The 21,185-nt window shown below is 33.9% G+C and overlaps 2 protein-coding genes across 41 annotated transcripts in view; one reads left to right on the top strand and one right to left on the bottom strand.

Annotated features, from left to right (window-relative positions):
• The window catches only part of LOC126717238 (uncharacterized), a 102,332-nt gene that overhangs the window by 25,549 nt on the left and 55,598 nt on the right, over positions 1-21,185 (top strand). The gene's annotated exons all lie outside the window — the stretch shown is intronic.
• On the bottom strand, positions 8,667-12,675 carry LOC126717242 (alanine aminotransferase 1, mitochondrial-like). Of its 16 annotated transcripts, none has more exons than XR_007652481.1 (7): positions 12,351-12,675; positions 11,302-11,454; positions 11,072-11,134; positions 10,320-10,973; positions 9,778-9,885; positions 9,447-9,624; positions 8,667-9,339 (listed from the first exon to the last, which is right to left on the bottom strand). XR_007652481.1 is itself a non-coding variant. In XM_050418760.1 (7 exons), the coding sequence occupies exons 2-6, from the start codon at positions 11,323-11,325 to the stop codon at positions 9,852-9,854; spliced, it is 303 nt and encodes a 100-aa protein (XP_050274717.1). In that variant the 5' UTR covers positions 11,326-11,454; positions 12,351-12,675; the 3' UTR covers positions 8,667-9,339; positions 9,447-9,851. The 16 variants fall into 16 exon arrangements, 1 of the variants encoding a protein (XP_050274717.1); XR_007652475.1 differs by having other exon boundaries at positions 9,447-9,885; positions 10,320-10,390; positions 10,524-10,973; XM_050418760.1 differs by having other exon boundaries at positions 9,447-9,885; positions 10,320-10,390; positions 10,863-10,973.

Here is a 21,185-nt window from a genome sequence, read left to right as displayed (position 1 = left end):
GCCGCCATCATTAAAAAATTTTCAAGTTTAAAAGTGAGATAAAGATAATTTCCTAATTTTTAGGATTTTGATAAAAGTTTGAATGCCTAAAACTTATGAACTCTTTTAAAAATAGTAAATTACATTTTTAATCAGATTTTGTTTTTAAATTTAAAATTATTGAACCAAAAAATAGGGGTATTTTAGAGAGTCTAAGAATTTGTGTGAGGGTATTTTAGTACGCAAAATGTTGAAAACTAAACATGAAACCTTTATTAATAGTATAGATAATATTATTACAACAACAAAAATCAAACATTAAAATTCTTTAATTTCAAAATTTTCGAACCATCATGAAAACATCCATTTGGTTTCTCCAAAAAAAAAAAATCCATGTGGTGGGCACATTGGTGTGAGGAGTGATGTATACATAGAAGGTTCCAAATTCAATCCATCATACAATTAGTTATTTAGACTTTTGGGATATATTATGGGTAGGAGACTGGAATAGTTCGACTAAAGGTTGGGACGTTACTTCCCTATATTATAAATAAATACATTTTTTTTAAAAATCTCAAAATTATGGGGTTGGGTATGGATCTCAAAAAATTTAAAATATAAAAATTAAGATGTAATTAACCTAGTTAAATAATAATAAAAAAATCACTATTTCATACTTTATGTTTTAAGAAATATTAATGTTAAATTGCAAACTACACTCCTTAAGTTTGGAAGTATTTGAATTTTATACTCTAAAGTTTCAAAATTAGGATTTTATTCCCTAAAATTCTATTCCATTTGCATCTGCAACCTTTCTATCCATATTTTCCGATAAGTGCCACAAAAACTTATCATGTGTGTTTAGTTTGCCCACTAAAATAATGTGACGTTATTTGTGTAGTCTAAAAAAATTAAAAATGAGATGACATGATAAAAATAGCGTGACATTATTTTATTGGAAGAACTAAATATGCGTGACAAATTTATGTGTCACTTAACAAAAAATAGGGACGGAGTGGCTACTAATGCAAACAAAATAAAAATTCAAAGGGTAAAATCCAAAATTTGAAATTTCAAAACATAAAATTCAAGTACTTTTAAACTTTAAGAATATAGTTTGTAATTTAGTCAAATATTACTTTTTAGAGTTTTGTGTGTGTGACAACAAGTGTCTTCCATGATACATCATAAGTTTGAGTGCATGAATCAACCTCACTAAAATAATTGAGAATAAGATTGTCTATCATAAACAATTAATGATAAGACTACCTATCATACCAAAAATGAGAAACTGAATTCGTAATTGATGGTTGTATAAGAGATCTGGGGTTCAATTTCCGCTTACACCAAAAATTGATTAGTGTCTTAGTCTAATAATAAAGAGTTATTATCAGGAGCGAATGCCATAAATTGAAACTCTTAAAAAAAAAAGAAAAAAAAAAAAAGAGAATTTGGTAACTAATTTATCTAGCCGTTTGAAATTACTTACAATGAATTCTTTGTACAACCAATGGAATTAGGCAATGTGTCTAATTAAATAACAACTGGAGCTAAATGATCATGTGAGTAAACGCAGGCGTCATTTAAGTACTCCCAAGTCTTTACGGCATCGTTTTGAGTCTGGACTTCATCACCGTTTGAGGTCTGGGCGTTGTTGTATTAGGCAAATACGACACCGTTTTCTTCATTTCTTTTAACAAGTTTGCTGAAGTAGATAATTAATTGTTGTTGTGTTGCAGGTTGTGTTCCCCAACTTGGAAACGTTGGAACTGTCCTCTATACACTCTGAAGAGATACTACTTCACAACCAACAGCGGGCAACCTCCTCTTTCAAATTAACAAACATACAAACAAACTCAAGATTTCAAAATTTTTGTAACTTGACCATGAATGGCTCTGGTAGTTTAAAATATCTACTGTCATCCTCTACAGCGAGATTTATGATGAATGTCAAGCATCTTCACATAATTGAATGCAAGGTTATGGAAGAGATTCTACACATAGATGAAGAAGAAATACTTTCAGATGCGTTGTTTCCTCAACTAGAATGCTTGGTCGTAGAAGATCTTCCAATTCTTAAAAGATTCTGTATTGACAGTAATGTGGAATTTCCATTATTGAAGAATTTTATCATAAAAAATTGCCCTAAATTGAAGACATTTGCATTCAGACATGCCAGTTCAAACATGGAGGTTCGTAAAGGACTGGTGGAAATAAATTCAGAGGACAATCGTCATACAACTTCGCAATCACACATCAATGAAAGCGTAGATATTTTTTAAACTTTCCCCCTTCTCTTATTTTTGAGTTTTTTTAAATGCTAAAATTAAAAATCTTTTAGCCTATTTAACTTGTACATATGTTTATGAGGATTTGAGTTTGTCAGAGTTGAAAAGGAATTTATTATTGCTGCAGATTGTGCTCGCCAACTTGGAAAGTTTGGAACAGTCCTTAATAGACTTGGAAGAGAAACAGCAAAACCAACATTGGGCAAGGTCCTTTTGCAAAATAACAAACGTGCAAAAATCCATAAGGTTTCAAAATTTGTCGTATTTGGGCGTGTGGGGCTCTGATAGTATCAAATATCTACTGTCATCCTCCATAGCAAGATCTATGGTACAGGTCAAGTATCTTCACATAGTGAATTGCAAGGCTATGGAAGAGATACTATTCATAGAAGATTTAGGAGATAAAGAAGAAGAAGAAGAAAGAATTCCTAAGATGTTGTTCCCTCGACTGGAAGCCCTGATACTAAGTGGTCTACCAATTCTGAAAAGATTCTGCGTCGGAGGTAATATTGAATTTAAATCCATGACGTCACTGTTCATAGAACATTGCCCTAAATTGAAGACATTCATATCCAAACCTTCCAATTCAGACACAGTGATTACTGTCTGCAAAGAAATCAAGGAAATGAATACAGAGGAAATCCCTCGTACTGTTGCTATACAACCTCTCTTCAGTGAAGAGGTAGATATTTTTCAATTTTCCTCCTGATTTAGTTTCTTGTGCTTATCAACCAATGTAAGAGTTTACCACTTAACCAACCATTGCACTCACTCACGAATATTCTAACACTTTATCTTCCATTATGTGAGTTATTTTTATTAGGTGTTTCATTAACACATGGGATGAACCCTGCAGGTTGCATTCCCTAGTTTGGAATATTTGAAAATATCCTACGTGGATGACTTGAAAATCATATGGGACAACCAAATCCCCCCAAATTCCTTTTGCAAGCTTCGGGCAATGAAAGTTGAGTTCTGTGAAAATCTTATGAACATCTTTCAATCTGATGTGCTGACAAGATTTCGGAGCCTAGAGAATCTCATCATAGCTGATTGTGGTTCACTACAAGAAGTATTTCAACTGCAGGAGCAAGATGCTAAAGAAACGCATGATGTAACTGTCATTCCATTGAAAGAATTGCATTTGCATCGCATACCCAAATGCAAACATGTATGGAATAAGGACCCCCAAGGAATTTTTAATTTTCCAAATCTCAACCTTGATAGTACGGGTTTAAGAAGTTACTGGTCAGACTCAGTGCCTAGTGAATAGATGTCTCACGTAATTGGAGAATCTTCAGATAGTTGTCTTAGGGGTGGAATAAATTTTTTCTTTGTTGTTGTAGTCCTGCTCTAGTATATGTAGGTTATAGTAGCTGCTGTATTTGTGGTAGACTGGTATTTGTTGCTGTTGGCTTGCCTTTTTAGGAGTCTTGTTTGTTTGTTGTTTGTACATTGTTGCTGGGTTTCCAGCTTGTTTTCAATCAATTTTCTTGATTATTAAAAAATAAAAAAAAAAAAAAAATAAATAAAAAAGCAAAAAAAAAAGAAAAGCAAAAAAAAAAAGAAAAGAAAAAAAAAATTGTTGCAGCGGAAGGAGCAAAAGCTATTGCTAGATTTGTGCTACCTCGAGAAAATCCTGAATCTTATACTAGGACTAATGCGGAAAGATACATGGACTCATGGAGGTGAAAATTTTGAGATATTTGCTTCTGAACGTCTAAGCTTTCAAGAAACTCTAAAAGAGAGCAAAGTTGATATCTTCATTCAACAGATTTTCTTGGTGTAAGAGGTAAAAGCCTTAACTAATCTTTTTAAATGTTTGAGTTGCAGTGATAGAAGAGATGTTGCTTCTTTATGAAGTTATAAGAAAAGTTTTTCTTCTTGGTGTGATAAAAAATTTGTTGAATCCTTGTGTTCATGCATGTAGTAAGAGCTTTGGATGATTAATTCATTTGTAGTTTTCACTGAGTAATTAGTTTCAACTATTTGTTCATAAACCACTTATGAATTTTAGTTTTAAACTTTTTGTTTTGTTTTGAAATTTTTTCGCTTTAAAGAAATCTTTTTATTTTGTTTGTTGTTCAGATTATCATTTATTTACTCTTATCTAAAAAAAATTGTAAATTTCGTTTTCTTAGAGCAGTTTGAACTCACAAATGAATGATTGAAAAAAGAAACCAAAAGAAAAGAAGAAGAAATGTTGCTTAGTTTTTATTTTTAATTTTGTTTATGAACTTTGTGGTGTTGAAGGGCTTGTGATTGGAGGAAACGATGTGCATAGATCTTTTTGTGTAAAAGGTGTTTGAGAAAAAGCCGAGCCCATCTTGATGTGTATTAATTTTAGGTATTCTCTTCTCTGTCCCATCTCTCATTCATCACTGTATCTTAAAATGTATTTATCTTACAAAAGCTATTGTAATACTCAACAGGAAGTGTAGGTAACCTGAACCAATCAGTGACAATCAATCTGAGTCTCCCAATTCCGGCACTCCTTCCTCAATCAATCCCTTTGATCTTCTCAACGACCAAGATGACCCTTATGACCAGGTTCCCCTTCCTCATTCTTCTTCTTCTTTTATTTTTTTTTATTTTTTTATTTTGCAATTGAAAATATTTTGAGCTTATCCGATTGTATGTTGACCTGTAATTAGAGATTTGTTTCATTCAAATTCAATCCCTGACACTGGGTGGACAATGGGATTGTTTTTCTATTTTTTGCATTAGGGTTTATGATGCATTTAACGAGGTGTAACTGAGAGGGGGGAAAAGGATAAATTATATTATTTGTTGTAGTTTTGAAACACAAAACTGTTTAAAAAAAAAAAAAAATCAAGATTTTTTAGGTCGGACTGAGATTCAATCATGGTCAATCCAATGACAAAATAAAAATTTTAATTCAATTATATATAATAAATAGGATATTTTGTGACATAAAAGACTCAACGAGCCCCTTGTCTTAATTGTTAGTGTTAGACAACTTTCCATGAATATGGGGGGCTGATAACAATGCTTTTTGTCTCTAAAATTTAGGGTAAGATTCCTACTCAAATGTTTGGAGACAGGTGCAGTACTCTCCAAATTTGTAATAGCTTTTTAGTTTAGGGAATGAATGTTTAAGGAGTACCTATTGGAAAGAGGAACAGGTCTTTTGGTTTGAAATTTTGTAATTTTAGTGTATCAATTTTATTTTTTTCCACTGGATTTTTTTCTTTGTGATTTGGTTGTATCCAATTCATTTGTTGGTAGTTTCTTAATTCAAATGAGAAATGAACTCTAAGAATATGTTATTTTTCAAAATTTTGAATTTTAGGAAATTTTATGAGTGTTAGATACTTGTTCTAAGATGGGTTGAAATGGTTTTTTTTTTTTTTTTTTTCCTTCATATGAATAGTTATTTAGCTAAGACATACTGAATCTAAGTATAGGGATGTTAGTGGTACAAATTTGTGTTCTTTTCCAACATTTTGACTACGTGAATATTCCAACAAATCTCCCCCTGGGGCCTTCTATCAAGTCACTTGTAGTACTTCAATTAGTCTTCCCTTTGAATGGAAGACATTTTCTAATTAATATACCACTTGTTGGGAAGTGAATACCCTAGGCTTAGAAAGACTCAAATTGAGAAGTTAATATAATATATAGAAAAACTACTTAAGTCAAAAGTTTAAACCTATGAGTTTGGACTCAATTATGTATTATGTTAACCACTTACTCTTTTCATTGAAATTCAATGCAGGACTTCACTATTTAACTAACCTTACTACTCACATGGGAATATTTCAACATGTTGGAATTATATGATTATGGTTTTCCTACTTGATTTTGTAGAAAAAAGTTTTCCATTCATGCTTACGATGTTGAGGGTTATTCTAGTTTATTGAAGGTAGCATTTGTAATCTGAAGTTGATCGTACAAGTTGCCTCACAAGAAGATGCATTTGTCATGTCAAAGAATTATAATTACTCTATAACCCAACAATGTGCGCACGTACGGCACGTCGGCTCGTGCGTTTTAAGAAAATTTTCTTTTGAATTTCTCTGTGACTTGCACATCTGGCAGTCTATAAATTTTATGATTCTTTCCCCTGTTTCCTTGAAGGTGTAAGTCAATTCAAAGACAAATGGAGAGAATACAAGAAATCAAGAAAACTGAAAAGAAAATGATATCCTTGTTTTCTGTCGAAGAGGTGAATGTGGGGCCGTGGCTGCTAGAAATCAGATAAAAATTCTGTGGAAGGATTATGACTACATTGAACCCTGTCGAGCTTTTACCAGCAAGTTCAATTCGTTGATGTCATTGATGATTGAATCATGGTTGTGATATCATTATTTTCAACTATCATTGAGTTATGTTTGTAAATGAGTTGTATTGTTTCCAAGAGAGGTGGCACAGACTAAATTCAGTTCTTTATATATTATCAATATTGATGCTTTAGTTTGTCAATTTGATCATACTGTTTTGTGTAAAGAACAATGCCTAGAGTAGAGTTCTTGCTGCATATTCTCAGTCTACTGGAAAGAGGATTTCGTTATCTGGGAAAATGGATGAGGATTTCTGATTTTTTAGACATTTATATTGGTGAAATAGCTAGGATCACATTTCACTATGGTAGGATGGGTGAATATTGTGCAAATTATAATCACAAGTGGGATAATTATCTCACAGTGCTAAAACTATTTCATAAGGAATGTAGCATACAACTGCATGACAACAAGAACCCTAAAGAAAGATCAACATAGCAGAAAAATCCATTCAATGCAGGGAGCCTTTATATTCAACGCATAGGGTATCGGGACATCTTTTCTATTTTGTAAGATAAAACCTTCTAATAAAACCCTATAAACCTTAACTATATGCAGTGACGTATCATCTGAGTTGCAGTCATCTCAAGATGGGATGGACAAAGGCAGAAAGGTAGTGTTCGGTTCTCAATGATAAGGCAAACATTATAGAAATGTGAAATTATGATGTTTGGTTCGTTTATTTGTACACAATTTTATAGTAATGTAGATTACTAAAAGATGCACATTACTATTAATTATTGTAAATTTGTAATAGTAATGTGATTACCTTATTAGATGGTGGAAATCCTATATTCCGTACACATGAGAATGACTAAAATGGACATATATTTCCTGGACTCTTAATTTTACGAGTGAAAAATAGCAATCATGACATCCTTGTCTGTATTGTTTCTTTCTAGTGGGTTTCCTAAGGACTTGTTTTAGTTGTTACCCATTTAGAGCAATGTGTTCACTTTAGCTGTTAGCAAATCCTAATCAAATTGAGCATGGAATCACTCAGGCTTGGCTTGTTAGAAATTAACTCAAAACTCAAGCTCGGGCTTCATTTGGTCGAAGTATAAGCCTTGATGAACTTGTTCTTGTCAAATAAAGAAGCCTAGAGGAGCTTAATAGTTAAAGTCAGCCAATATATTAAGCATTAGGTTGTGCTAATTTAGAATGTCTACGTAGTAATTTCCATTGAACTTACAAATAGAGTCACTATTCAATTACTACTAAAAAGGACAGAGAATGGATTTTAGATTATATCAGTCGGGTAGGCTGGACTGGGATTATGGGAAAATCTCTACAAATTCTTCTCTTCCCTTATCCATTTCTTGTTTTTACTTTCTCGCCTTCCCCCCATCTCTCACGAATATCATAGAAAAAAAGAAATGAAAAAAAAAAAAAAAAAAAAAAAGTTCCCAATCAAGCTGAATCAAAAACTTGCTCGTCTTGGTTAATCCTATATGAATGAACTAAGAATTATCTGGCTAACTCAAGTTGCAGTCTCTAATCCATATACAAAGTTGATTTGTTTCGAGGGTCAAAACCCTCAAAAGAAGTATTAAAAACCCTAAAAAAATATCATTTTGAGGGTCTAGAAGGATCTTGATAACCTTTGAAACAAATTCCCTCAAAACAAAAATTTCGATGGCCTATGTGACCCTTGAAACAGAAATTTCAATGGCCTACATGACCCTTGAAAAAAATGTTTCCTCTTTAGGGAGGATTGGCGACCCTAGAAAAATTCAAAAATAAATAAAAGCACAATAACCTTTTTTGAGAGTCTCCCGACCCTTAAAATAAGGTTTTTCTCCTAAAAAAAAAACAAACACAACCATACACAGACTTTAAAGAACCACATATTACCAAATCTATATTATAACAAAACAAAATTCAATTAGCTTCCTAAATCATTAAACCCTTCATTTTTGAAGTTTATGGAGACACTTTCACATTAACCTAAAGGAACTTGGTATTTTAACTATAGAATTTTAAAACCAATAAACTATTTTACCCAACACCTTTAATAGCATGCTGAGAGTGTTCGGCAAAGAATGATTTCTCAAGGCCATTCCAAGAGATTAGAAGATGCTTCAAAATACAAGAATTTAAATCACGCACAAGAAAACAAACTACTTTGTGCAGGAACAAAAGGCCAGTAGCCATACAACACCCAAATCAGCCTAGTGGCTGCACAAAACACAACCAAAGCCGCTATAAAAAGTCTAAATGACCTCCTCAACAAAAACACACAAACATAGGGCAAATAGCTGCACTAAACAAACCAATGGACAAAATACACATTTCCAAACTAAAATGAAAGATGCAAAGACCAATGGCCATTCCCATAAAGCTATTGCTTCGCACAAATTAAGAAAGAGAACTTAAAAATCAACTTGTCCTTCGTCAAATTCAAATTGACAAGTAGGATACCTCCTTTGAAGCTTTCTTAATTTCTTGCGAGCACAAAGCTTTATCTCTGAGTCTAGACAACTTTCAAAAGTGATTTTCATTGTCTTTAATATATTTGCTTCCTTCAAGACTTGTCGAACAAGTTCATCTCAACTTCATGCCCTGAAAATTCCTTATTATAACAGACTGTAAGATGTGATGACAAACATTCAGGAACGTAAAGCCACTTCTCCAAGTGATCTTCCAAGCGATTTTCAGGTGGGTAACCATCATGGCTACCTAGGAATGTCAATTCAAAGACAAGTGTTTGTACCTTTGGAGCCTGACAAAACAAGAATTGTACTGCAGCCCACATATAATAACAAGACCTAATACAACCACCAAACGTCAAGGAAGTCAAATATTATTAAGTAGCATTGAGCAATTTAATTAATGATAAGAGAGTTAGAGCATGAAAAACGTAACATGTCCATACCTCTGCAGTTTCTATGCTGAATTCCATGGATTCAATGTTATAGAGTGATCCCGTGAAGTCCCATATCCTTTTTATATAATCTCGAGTACTCACATCATTTTCTATCTCCTCAAATTTAAGACCTGATTTAACCAAGTTGGGGAGGTTTTCCACCGTAACATCCTTGGCCAAAAGACCACTGAAATAAGACTGCGCAAGAGCTGGGGTGTTTAATCGGAGTATGTAATAATTGAGATACATTTCAACAGGCAGAGGTGGTGTCAGCTCTGCCCAGCAGAGTCTTGGGCAGAAATTTATTAGGATTATTTTGAGTTTCATTCAAGTGGAATACCTCCAAAACTTATATTACACTGTTTGGCAAGCTTGAACCATTCAGCATGGAAAGATCCCTCCACATCAATCCTTTCATACGTATGAGCACCAGAATAGTCTTGTTGATCTTAAAGACAAATGATTCAATTAGAAAATAATAATTTCACAGCTGTTAAGTAGATCATAATGGCTTTGAACCAAGTTTACAAACAGGTAAACACCTTATTATCCAGTTTAGATCTCCAAGTAATAGAACATGGTATTAACACCTGACACTTAATCCAAATTTCAAATTCCACAAAAATCAGCTCAAGTACATTACACATGATCTATTCACAATTAACATTTTCCTGATATACCTGTATAAAGTTCATTGGACATAAGTTGTAACTTTAACGTAGCAAATCAAATCAGATCTATTTGGTAGGGCACCAAGCAAGCAAAGGGAGTCAATAAAGAGCAAACAAAACCAAATTTAGTTCCCTACAAGTACTCAAATCTCTATTTGTTACTAGAGTTGCATGATGTTTCAACATCTTTTGCTAATAAGAATTTACCAACCTCATTTGCCAGTAGCACAAGACCTTTCCTGCAGAATTCCACAATGTCACGCTGGTTCTCCTCACAAGAACCTGCAGGTACAACAGAAAAATCATATAATGTACAGGGACAAAAATAGACACATAGCAATGCATTCTCTTTTACGTGAACTTTAGGTACTTTGCTAGTCAAATCTCTACTTCTTCAAACCTACTAATAGCACACCTGGCCTGTTGGGTTTCTGGGATTTATAACATTTAAAGCCCTAACTATGATGCCTTGGGACTTGGCAACCTCCAATTGCTTCTTAAGTGAAGAGACTTACAATCCCCATCCTGTTGCTTCATTGAGATAGTAAGGAACCTAAAATGGCCATACTTCAAGATTGAATGAAAATTCAAAAAAGAATAAATCAAATTTCCATTTTCCAACTTCCAAGTTACCAAGTCAGGTCAGTGTAAAATCTATGCTGAAAAAATAAAATAAAATAAAGTCTTTTCACTTAGCAGTTGAGTACAACCAATCTTGAGCTTCTGAATAAAGTGCTACAAATTAGAAGCATACCAGTGTGCCACCATGGAGATCAATTGAAGCAGAGTGTAAAGGGTACTGAGGAATGGGACAAAGAATTCCATCATTTTCTGATCTTACCAGTAATTGCATCATCATATGGACCTGGTAAGAGAGAAACACGATCTGTCATAAATATATCAATTGGAAATGGAAAATACTGGCAGTTATAGAAACAAAAAGAAAGTGAAGTCAAAATTTACAGCTGGGTTTGCTCCATCTGTCAAGAAGATATCATTTGGATCAGCTAAGAAAACCATCACGAGCTTTAATACCAGCCGCAATAGTATCACATAAGAATAACCCAAAAAATATCATTTTTATTTCCTACAATAAAACAGAGCTACCAAACATTTTATTTAAATGAGAAGCAGCAATAACTATGGATTCAACAATCAAACAAAATGGAACAGAAGTTAAGAGAAAAATATACCATATATGATATTTTGAGAGGCATTATCTTCCTCACTTTCTTTTGGGAGTGAATGCGTAGAGGTTATGCTCATTTTGTTCCTCAGCTAAATCCTTGACCTTCCTAATGGGATTTTCTCTTTGAGATTGATCTTCATTATCTACCATAAATAATCTATCCATATTGTATAAGTTAATCTGTTGGCAAAATGATTAAAATCTAAAAGGCTTTGTCTATGATCTGAATCATGTGTGACAAACAAATGAAGATTGTTTTGTGATTTAATCATAGATTACACTAGGAGATGAGCTAGATATGACATTGTTAATGATTTTTGGAAGTCCAGCTACAAAAGCTTTTGTGTATACTCCAAATTTCCTACAGAGAAGTGTACTCTTTAACACAAGTTTCAAATGTATAAATTATAAATTTGTAGCAACTTCTTGATATCACATAGTCCAGTCCTTTCAAAATTAGGGAACTCAAAAAACCTCCATAACACAAAAAACCAATAAAAATGGTTAATCAAATTGCATTGATTTTAGCTTAAATAGCTTGAGACACACAAAGACTTGCACTGCACTGGTATAATCAATATATCCATTGGGGAAACCTATATTATAGCTGATTTTCAATAATTAACATACACATAGAATTTTCAAAATCAGCATCAAACTCTCAGATAAAATACTGGAAAACAAAAATTAACAAACATAGCACCGCCAAAAACCTCATAGATCCAACCCATTCTTAAATTGATACTATTGTTATACCACACCATTAACACTTAGAAACTCCTTTTTAAGCATTTCTTCAATATAATATGTTCAAGCCTCTTAGATCCAACCCATACTTCAGATTCCAAAGGACATGTAATCCAAACCCTAGCCCCCAAATTATACCAAAGGACATGTAATCCAAATCCTAGCCCCCAAATTATACCAATGGTGAGGAAGAGAAATATCTACCGATGGAGAGAGAGAAAACGAGAGAGAATACCAAAAATTGTTTGGATAGTTCTGCTATGTAATTTCCATAATTTGTCGGGAAACAAACAGAGAAAGACAGACCTGTAATCGGAAAATGGGGTGGCGAAGAGTGCTCAGTCGATCAACGACTCGCTTGTCGTCGGAGATGAGATAGCTGACCACCGCAAATCAACCCGTCGTAGATGAGATGAGCTCCGATCTTTGAGTTTCCTGAGATGAGCTCAGATCGATTTTGAGAGAATTTTCTGAGATGAGCTCCGATTTTGAGAGAATTTTCTGAGTGTGGAGCGTGAACAAAAATGAGCTTTCCCTTTTGTAATTTAATTTTGGACTTTATTTCAAGGGTTGGAAATTTTGAGATATCTTCTATCAAAGGTTGTGATAGGATGCGTTGAAAAATGTTTAAATTTGGAGCTAATTAGCGCTGGAGTGTAAAAACTAAAAACTAGCGCGCCTAATTTTAATAGATTATTCTAAGCGTTGCATAGGTTTATTTCGAGGATTTTAATGACCCTCGAAATAAAGCTAATCAAACTTACCCCAAGCCCCAATTTTTAGTGATGGTTTCGGCAGTTTTTAGTCAATCCTTGAGAAAAGTGGGTTGAAACAAGTCAAGTTTGTTGTAGTGATAGAAATATGCAATGTGGAAAAGTATGGTGAATGTGGGAGGTTTTCTTTGAAAAAAATTATAAGAACGAAAAATTCTTTTTCAGAGTTTCATTATATGTGTACGATGGCATTTTGTACTACATGCAGTTCAGTTTCCCCTTTCCTGTACAACTTCATATATAGACATAAGATAAATTCCCTGATGGCACTTCATTACTCATATGGAGTTTTAAACAGATCATGAATTGATTAATTTCTTCGCAACCCTAGAGCACAAGTTTCATCATTTAATTAAGAAGATGAAAAAAAAAAAAAAAAAAAGTAAATGGTTACACGAGGTGGGACTAATTTTATTTGTAAATCCACAAACATAGAATGGGCAAGAAACATAATTTTTTTAGAACATTCTTAACTATATCCCCATTTAGGAGTGAGGTAAATAAATTTAAAAAAAAAAAAAAAAAAAAAGCTTAGAATTTCCTTTTTTTTAATTATCAGTTTAATCAGTAAAGGGAAACTTCATTTACTAATGTGTTGCACATAGAAAACACCATAACGCAACAAATAAATTAGACACGTTGGCTATTTAAGAAAGCATTAATCTTCTCTGTTCTTGTGGACAAGCCCCTCTAAGGCTTTATCATCTCTGTTCTTGATCAAATTATGGGCCATTTGATCAAGAACAAGTAAAAATGCAAGCCTGCAGCTCGCAATTGAAATATGTGTTTGAGTAACCAATATAGAGAAGAGGAGTAAACCAGTTACCAGGGAATTAAGTTCAGCATTATGTCAATTCACCAGTATTGTCACCAATTACTAGACTTTGAAAACAGAGGCTGGCTCATGAAGCTTCAAAACTGAGGGGGGAAAAATCAAGAATTGGGTAGAGTGGAAACGCAGCAAATGAAACTCTTATTAGTTGACAATGTTGGGTTTACTATCTCTCTCTCCCATAATTTTTGAATACTTATATTAAAAAAAAAAAAAAATTGCCTTTGTTTTTAAATTGATTTTGTCATATTGCTTGGGTTACAGTCATCAACCTACCCCTAATTTTGAGTTTAGTATGGAAGAATTGTCCTGGTATTATCATGTATGTCATCACTAATTTGTTTCATGAGTTTAGGACACCAAATTTGATTGCAAAATATCATATGGTGGTTCTTACTTTATCGGATCAGGTTGCTAATGGATGTTAATGAAAACGGTGAAGAACGTGAGAGCTTGGTTTGATTTGGGTTGGGCTTGTGTGGTTTGAGCAGGTGAGTTAATTTCAGAGTAAAATGGGTTGATGTATTTTTAGTCTTATTTAAGGTTGGACTTAAGATTGCGTTGGTCTTTGGTTGCTTAGTTTTGATTTTTTGGATATGGGTTGGCTGGTTTAGTTGATTTGGTCCTAAACTGATGGGTTTGTGCCTTCTTATTGGGCTTAGCTTTGAGTTTGTTTGAAGCTGTATGGGCTTGTGAGAATTGAGTTTAATTGATGAAGGTATTGACTGTTGGGGCTAGTATTCCTTAATAAACAATGCTCTGGGGGCAAAAATGGCCCATTACCATCAATTTTCAAAATAATTTGCCCAGAAACACTGTTTCCAAACTATATAGGTATATACCACTTTTTTAGGTACTCGAGCTTGCCAAGCTCGAGTACCATGTTTTTTTAATCCACTGTCGCCCCATATTCAAGGAGCCCTATAGTGGCGTTTTTAAGCCCTATAGTGACGTTTTCGGGCCCTATAGCGGCGTTTTTAAGCCCCCATACCAGGTTAAGGGGCCCTATAGTGACGTTTTCGGGCCCTATAGCGGCGTTTTCCTGCAAAATTTTTTTTATAAGTCCCCATAACAGGTTCAAGGGGCCCTATAGTGGCGTTTTTAAGCCCTATAGTGACGTTTTTGGGCCCTATAGCGGCGTTTTCCTGCAAAATTTTTTTATGAGTCCCCATAACAGGTTCAAGGGGCCCTATAGTAGCGTTTTTTGGCCCGAAAACGTCACTATAGGGCTTAAAAACGCCACTATAGGGCTTCTTGAATATGGGGCGATAGTGGATTAAAAAAATATGGTACTCGAGCTTGTATTGCTATATAGTTTGGAAACAGTGTTTCTGGGCAAATTATTTTGAAAATTGATGGTAATGGGCCATTTTTGCCATGCTCTGGGTATAATTTTCACAAGGTATACATAGGTAAGAGTATGATGAGGCGGTGCTCATACTCTCTCTTCTCACATTCATGTTGGGTCTCAATAATTAAATTTAGGTTTTTATTTAAAAATAATTAAATTTAGGCTAAAATGATGAAAAACTCACTCGTATATGTTTCACCAAAATTTATTCCAGTCTTCTAACTTTGTTTTCGTTCATTTCAGTTCTTTAACTTTCAACTTTATTCAACTAAGGCTTTTCCATCAAATTTTTTAAAATGTTGTGGCAAGTTTTTCAATTTTTAAAATTAAAAAAAAAATTCAATTAATGAATGAAAAATATTTTCCGGATTTTTTTTTACCAAAAAAAAAAAAAAAAAACAAAATTTGACAAAAATGCCTTAATTGAATAAATCTGAAATTTAAAGGACTGAAATGAATGAAAACAAAGTTAGATGACTAAAATGAAATTTGAAGAAACTTAGAGAGTCAGTTTTGCATTTTATTCTTATATTTATTATGCAATACACCATATGTGTAAGAGAAGAGAGCACTATGTCACTAAACTCTCAAAGTACCTAATACTTTTCCAGTTCTCTCAACCTCTCTCAGTAGTTTGATTCCAGTTTGCATTATGAAATTTGACTATTCTACTTCAATTGTGAGTGACCATATCATTATCAAGAAATTTTTTTTATAACAACAAATCTCTATATTATTTTGTCTTCTATATTTCTAGTATCATATCAGATAACCTAAAATTTAGAAATTAATTAAAAAAGAAAGGAAATAAAAAAATTGGAATATGTTTTAGTTTTGAATGATTATTTGTGATGTGGTTACTCGTTAGTTTTGAATTTTATATTAAAAATATTTATTTGTTTGTATTTTCATTTTCTTTTTTTTAATAAAATCTGGTAAATAGATCGACACGACTGAGATATATGTTATCACAAATTTGTTATCATGGAGTTTCAACCTTCAAGTCGATCAAGTATAGGACTCCATATTTGCTTGCAAAATATCAAATGGTGGTTCTTCATTTATCAAATCAGGTTGCTAAAGGATGGCTGATCTTAATTTATCGGATCAGGTTGCTAAAGGATGGCTAATGAAAACAGTGAAAGATGTGAGAACTTGGTTCGATTTTTGGGTTGGGCTTCTGTGGTTTGAGTAGATGAGTTAATTTCAAAGTGAGATGGGCTAATGTATTTTTAGTCAATTTCAGGTTGGACTTAAGATTTTATTGGGCTTTGGTTGCTTAGTTTTGATTTGTTGGATATCCACTTTTATCATATGGGTTGGCTGATTTAGTTGATTTGGTCAGTTTGTGCCTTTTAATTGGGTCTGGCTTTGAGTTTGTTTGAAGCTATGTATGGGCTTGTGAGAGTGGAGTTTAATTGATCAAGTTGGTGTTCTTGGGTTTTGAACAGGGAATAGTTCTCTTAATAGTTTGCTTCCAGTTTGCATTATTTATGAAATTTGGGGCAGTTAAATAACCGTTTTCAATTTTTTTGAAAATATATGTGGGTGAAAAAGTGTGTAAAAATACTTATAATATTGTTTAAAAATTGAAAATATGTGCTTGAATTCGTGTACCAAACGAGACCTTGACTATTCACTATTCTACTCCAACGTGTCCACATATCATTATCTTTTTTTTTTTTTTTAAGAGAGTTTTAACATATGGCGTCCGCTTCTAATGATAACTCTTTATCATCAGACCAAAACACCAATCAATTTTTGGTGTAAATGGGGATTGAACCCTAGATCTTTTATACAACCATCAGAGACTTTACTAGTTGAGCTAACTGGAATCTACCCATATATCATTATCAAGAATTTTTTTTTGCAACAAGTAAATTAGAGACACTGGAAAATTTAGAAAGCTTAGGCTCTGTTTGGTAAGAAATTTCAAACAACAATTTTCAGTATTTAAATACTAATTATGAGCCGAAAAAAAAAAAAAAAAAAAAAAAAACAAAAAACATTTTTGGTAGGAAATTTCATTTAGAAGTATTTGAATTATATTTTTTATTTTAGGATGTTTGAACACTGTATTTAAAGAACCCCTTCATACTCATTTTCAGTTTTCAAATAACATCGCTTAGTGATATTTTTGTAAATATAATAAAAATTGTAAGCCCCACTTGATAGGAGATTACACGTACACATACCAAACTATAGACCCTATCTGGTGAGGAAGTTTTCTCTCCCCTCAAATAAAATAATAACACTTTTACTATATTCATTCTCTAAAAAAGGAAAAAAAAAACACATACATATACCAAACATACAATTATGTTTTCTTCAAATTTTAAAATATGTTATTTGAAAAATAATACTAAACATAATTTTTGCATTATGAATACTTTATACATGTGTTTTCACTGTAGCAAAAAAAAAACACTTATTCACGGACCCTTTTTAAACAAGTTTTGACATCAGAGCAACAAAAAACTGCCACGAAACAAATACACCTTATTCCCCACACAAAACACATGATCCCAAATAAAATGAAGATGAGCAGTGGTGCAAACATAGAAGTTCCGAAATCGAAATATAAATAATGCAGGGAAGGAGAGATAGAGGATGTTTAAAAACTAGTGTCGGCAGAAGTAACATCCTGCCTATACTTCTTATCCTGGACATCTCCGACAGCAAAAACTCCGGAATCATGACAACATGGCCACTAGAATCGACTTCCATCTAACCATCCAAGAACTTGGTGGCTGGGTCATGCCCTATCGCAAAGTACAATACCGATACCTTGAGATCCGAAACCTCCCCACTCAGCACATTCTTCACCTTCAACCCCCCAACACCCTATTATTAGTGTTTTCGTCCCCATATGCTCCCACGACCATCGAGTTCCATATAACTTGAATCTTAGGATTGGTCAAGGCAATTTGCTGCATAATTTTTTAAGCCTTAACTGTATCTCTCCTATGGATGATGTACACAATGGACCCATATTTGGTGAGGAATGTGGCCTCCTCCATGGCTGCTGAATCCCCGCCTCCAATTGAACAATCTTAGGGCAGGCTGATATGCCTCGGAGAAGGAGAAATCCACCTTGTTGATTGTCTCGGTTAGAATATGAGTGCCAAAGTGTAGCAACTGCTTGCGGCAATGCTCAAATATGGCAGCGGTATGGGCAGTTGGGCCACTTCCAGTGATACATAACCTTGTTTCGAGGGTATGGAGGTCATCCATGGCCGAAGTCGAATAAATAGTGGGCGGCAGAGGGGAATACTAGGCCACTTCCCAATTTCAATGAGCAAATCCTGCATACCTCTTTTCATAATTGCTCTAGTATGCAACTCTCTGTTTGTTGCGCTCTATTATCAACATATTGCATCTCTAATGAGATTTAAGGGAATGCTTTCAACCAAGATTTTATGTATATGGAATGCTTGAAACTATCATTAGGATGCATGCAGAACCTCCTATTATGTGTGCCTTTGCATATAGAAGGAATAGTGAATTTCTAATCTTTCACCACAAATATTAAGAAGATTGACATATACTCTATGACCTTCTTTTACTTTTTGCTAAATAACACATACTATAGGAATTGTTTTCGACAACTAAATTTATAAGTTGGGATAAACTTTGGAGGACCTGTCCTGTACTCAATCCATTATTGTTGTTTCTAATTGATCTCCCTCTACAATTGGATGACTTTATATTGTTTAAAAAATAAGCTCTGTAAAATTCGATTTGTACCTTGAAAGGATGGGGTTTTAAAAAGTCGTAAATAATCTTATAGGGAAAATAAGTTGGCATTTTAGTTAATAGATTTTTGCAACCTTATCTAGCTTATATATGGTGGTCTTGAAATTTTTTTCACTGCGGCAAGAATAACCAGTTTAACATAGCATTTGAATTGTTCAAATGTCAGTTAGTTAAGGACAAATTTAACTCTGGCTACTACTATCTTTTAGTATACGAGCATTCATAAAACAAATAGTTCTTGCACTCCAAAATTCCAATGCAGAAAAAAATATAGGAGATGAATAATATTACCCCATTAGCAAGTCTTCATGGCTATATAACATATTCTTGACTATTAGCCAACATATGAAGTTATGCTTAAAGATTGCAGCAGAAAACCAGATCATCCTCGACCAACATCAATGGCAACCCATTTTTAGATCCTAGGAGTTTTAAAGTTCCTAGAGAAAATTCTTGTATGCAAAACCCATTCTTAGACACTACGACTTTTAAAGTTCCCTCTTTGAAGTAATGGGTGACTTGAGACTATTGATACAAATTCTTTGGTATTGCCTTGAGTGGGAATGAAATGATTTTAGGGCTAGTTTGTTGGTGTGAAGGTTCGTGTCCTTTGAGAGTGTGTTTGGAATTTTTTTCTTGATGATTGGTTCGAGGTGTATGTTGGTGGTTTGAATTGTTGTCATTGGTTGCACTTTTGGTGGTTTGATCCTTAGCATAGGAGATAGTGAGCTTGCAGTTTCTCCCCTCACTCGAAAACGTAGATTTAGATGGAAATTATGATTGGGTGGAGCTGCCTATGCCACTATACTACATTATAGTACAGTTCTCCTTCTCCCAATGTGCCACAAAGAGCATTGGTGGCCTTGTAACTGTATGGGAGGTAACTTCTTGCTTAAGTCCTTGCTTGCTCTTATGATTAGCCACATCTTCTTCTTCTTCTTCTTTTTGTAGATTTAGGCATATGAGTATTTTGGCAAGGTCCAAGCTATAACGGAGTAGAAGGAGAATGTCTACCCCTGTATAACCCAATGGTCTTCAAGCAATCAAGTATGAGTTTGCAAAGATTGACACCCTGTACAAGATTGGTGCCGACACTACACATTGATGACTTTGTCATTGATGATGTAAGTTCTTTTCTTGGTTTTGTTTGTTCTGCATTTTTAGTTGATGTCAATATCTGACACTTTTGCTTGCATTTTTTATGCAGATGACTCTGAATCCATGGTCTAAAGTTCAAGTTCTGGCTAGATTCTCCTGTGTAGCCCTTTGCCGATGCCAAAAATTGTTTGAGTCACCATTGGGTAGGTACCGGTTTCTTGGAAACCATGTACTCATTCAAGTCAACTACTCATACCCTTCAGTACTTCTGAGAGACACTCCAGCCAAGGACGAAGCCACATTATTGTATACTGAATGCTTGAAACTACCATTAGGATGCATGTAACATGGTGAGAACTGGACTAAATCAACTGAATTATCTTCCTTCACCAGAACCTCCTATTATGTGTGCCTTCAACCTTGGCACAACTATTTCAGGGAAAAAAGGAGAAAACCTGGACCACCAATGAAAGCTATCCAGGCTAAACTACTTATGACAAAGAAGTACTTCACATTGCAAAAGTGGTTTCTAATTTTGATTGTGGTTTTCAGAAATCTATGGTTTTTCATTTTCATTTGTTGATGAAAATCTCATTGACTTTCTTGATTTTATGCCATTTGATGTGACATACATATCTATAATGTCATTGATAAATCAACTTCAATATGTTTTGACTGTGTTTGGCACTACTGCAAAGTTATGTATCAAGCTCATGTGTTCTGGTTACTTTGGTTGCTCCTTTCAGAAGAATGCACCATGCGCTGTTTTCAACCTAAAATTTAGGTTTTTCCTTATATAAATCATGATCTTTTGAATGCAACTTTTTGCATGATCTCTCTCTCTCTCTCACTTTCTCTCTTCCCTACAATTTTTGCATGCTTTCTTGTAATCATGCTTGTCAGAAATTATTGAACAGGTTCATTTATCATTCACATAAAGGCCTAATGAGCACTTCTACAAAAGATTGGAGTTGTTGGCAATTGTTTAAATTAGGACTTGTGATCTTTCCCTTTTCCTTTCAAACAACAGTTGATTTCTGAATTACACTGCACCAATATTAGGTCATCTCACATTCAAAGTCAAGAATATTTTGAGAGGAACCTCTGTTGCATGTATGTCATGAATTTCAGGTGCAAAAATTGTGGAGGCTAGGATGATTACCCGATTGTCTTTTCAGTAATGTGGGTGCCAGTGGCCAAGAATGTTTAAAGTAATTACTAGTGCAACAATATATGAAGATGATAGTCGTGCATTTATAATAAAGCATTGCCTCAACAAGGTATCTGATAACCAAGCTATTTTGCTAATATCCATATCCATATCCATATGC

The sequence above is a fragment of the Quercus robur genome, chromosome 3 (genome assembly GCF_932294415.1).
Source record: "Quercus robur chromosome 3, dhQueRobu3.1, whole genome shotgun sequence".
Lineage (NCBI taxonomy): Eukaryota > Viridiplantae > Streptophyta > Magnoliopsida > Fagales > Fagaceae > Quercus > Quercus robur.
The sequence above is the reverse complement of the archived record's forward strand: the minus strand, read 5'-3'. Positions and strand labels throughout refer to the sequence as shown.

Excerpts from the sequence above, each read along its gene's own strand:
- LOC126717242 (XM_050418760.1), bottom strand. The coding sequence starts at position 11,325 with ATGCCTCTCAAAATATCATATATG. Across the intron at positions 11,135-11,301 it reads CTCTCAAAATATCATATATG|CTCGTGATGGTTTTCTTAGC; the intron begins GTATATTTTTCT and ends CTGGTATTAAAG. Across the intron at positions 10,974-11,071 it reads CAGATGGAGCAAACCCAGCT|GTCCATATGATGATGCAATT; the intron begins GTAAATTTTGAC and ends CTCTCTTACCAG.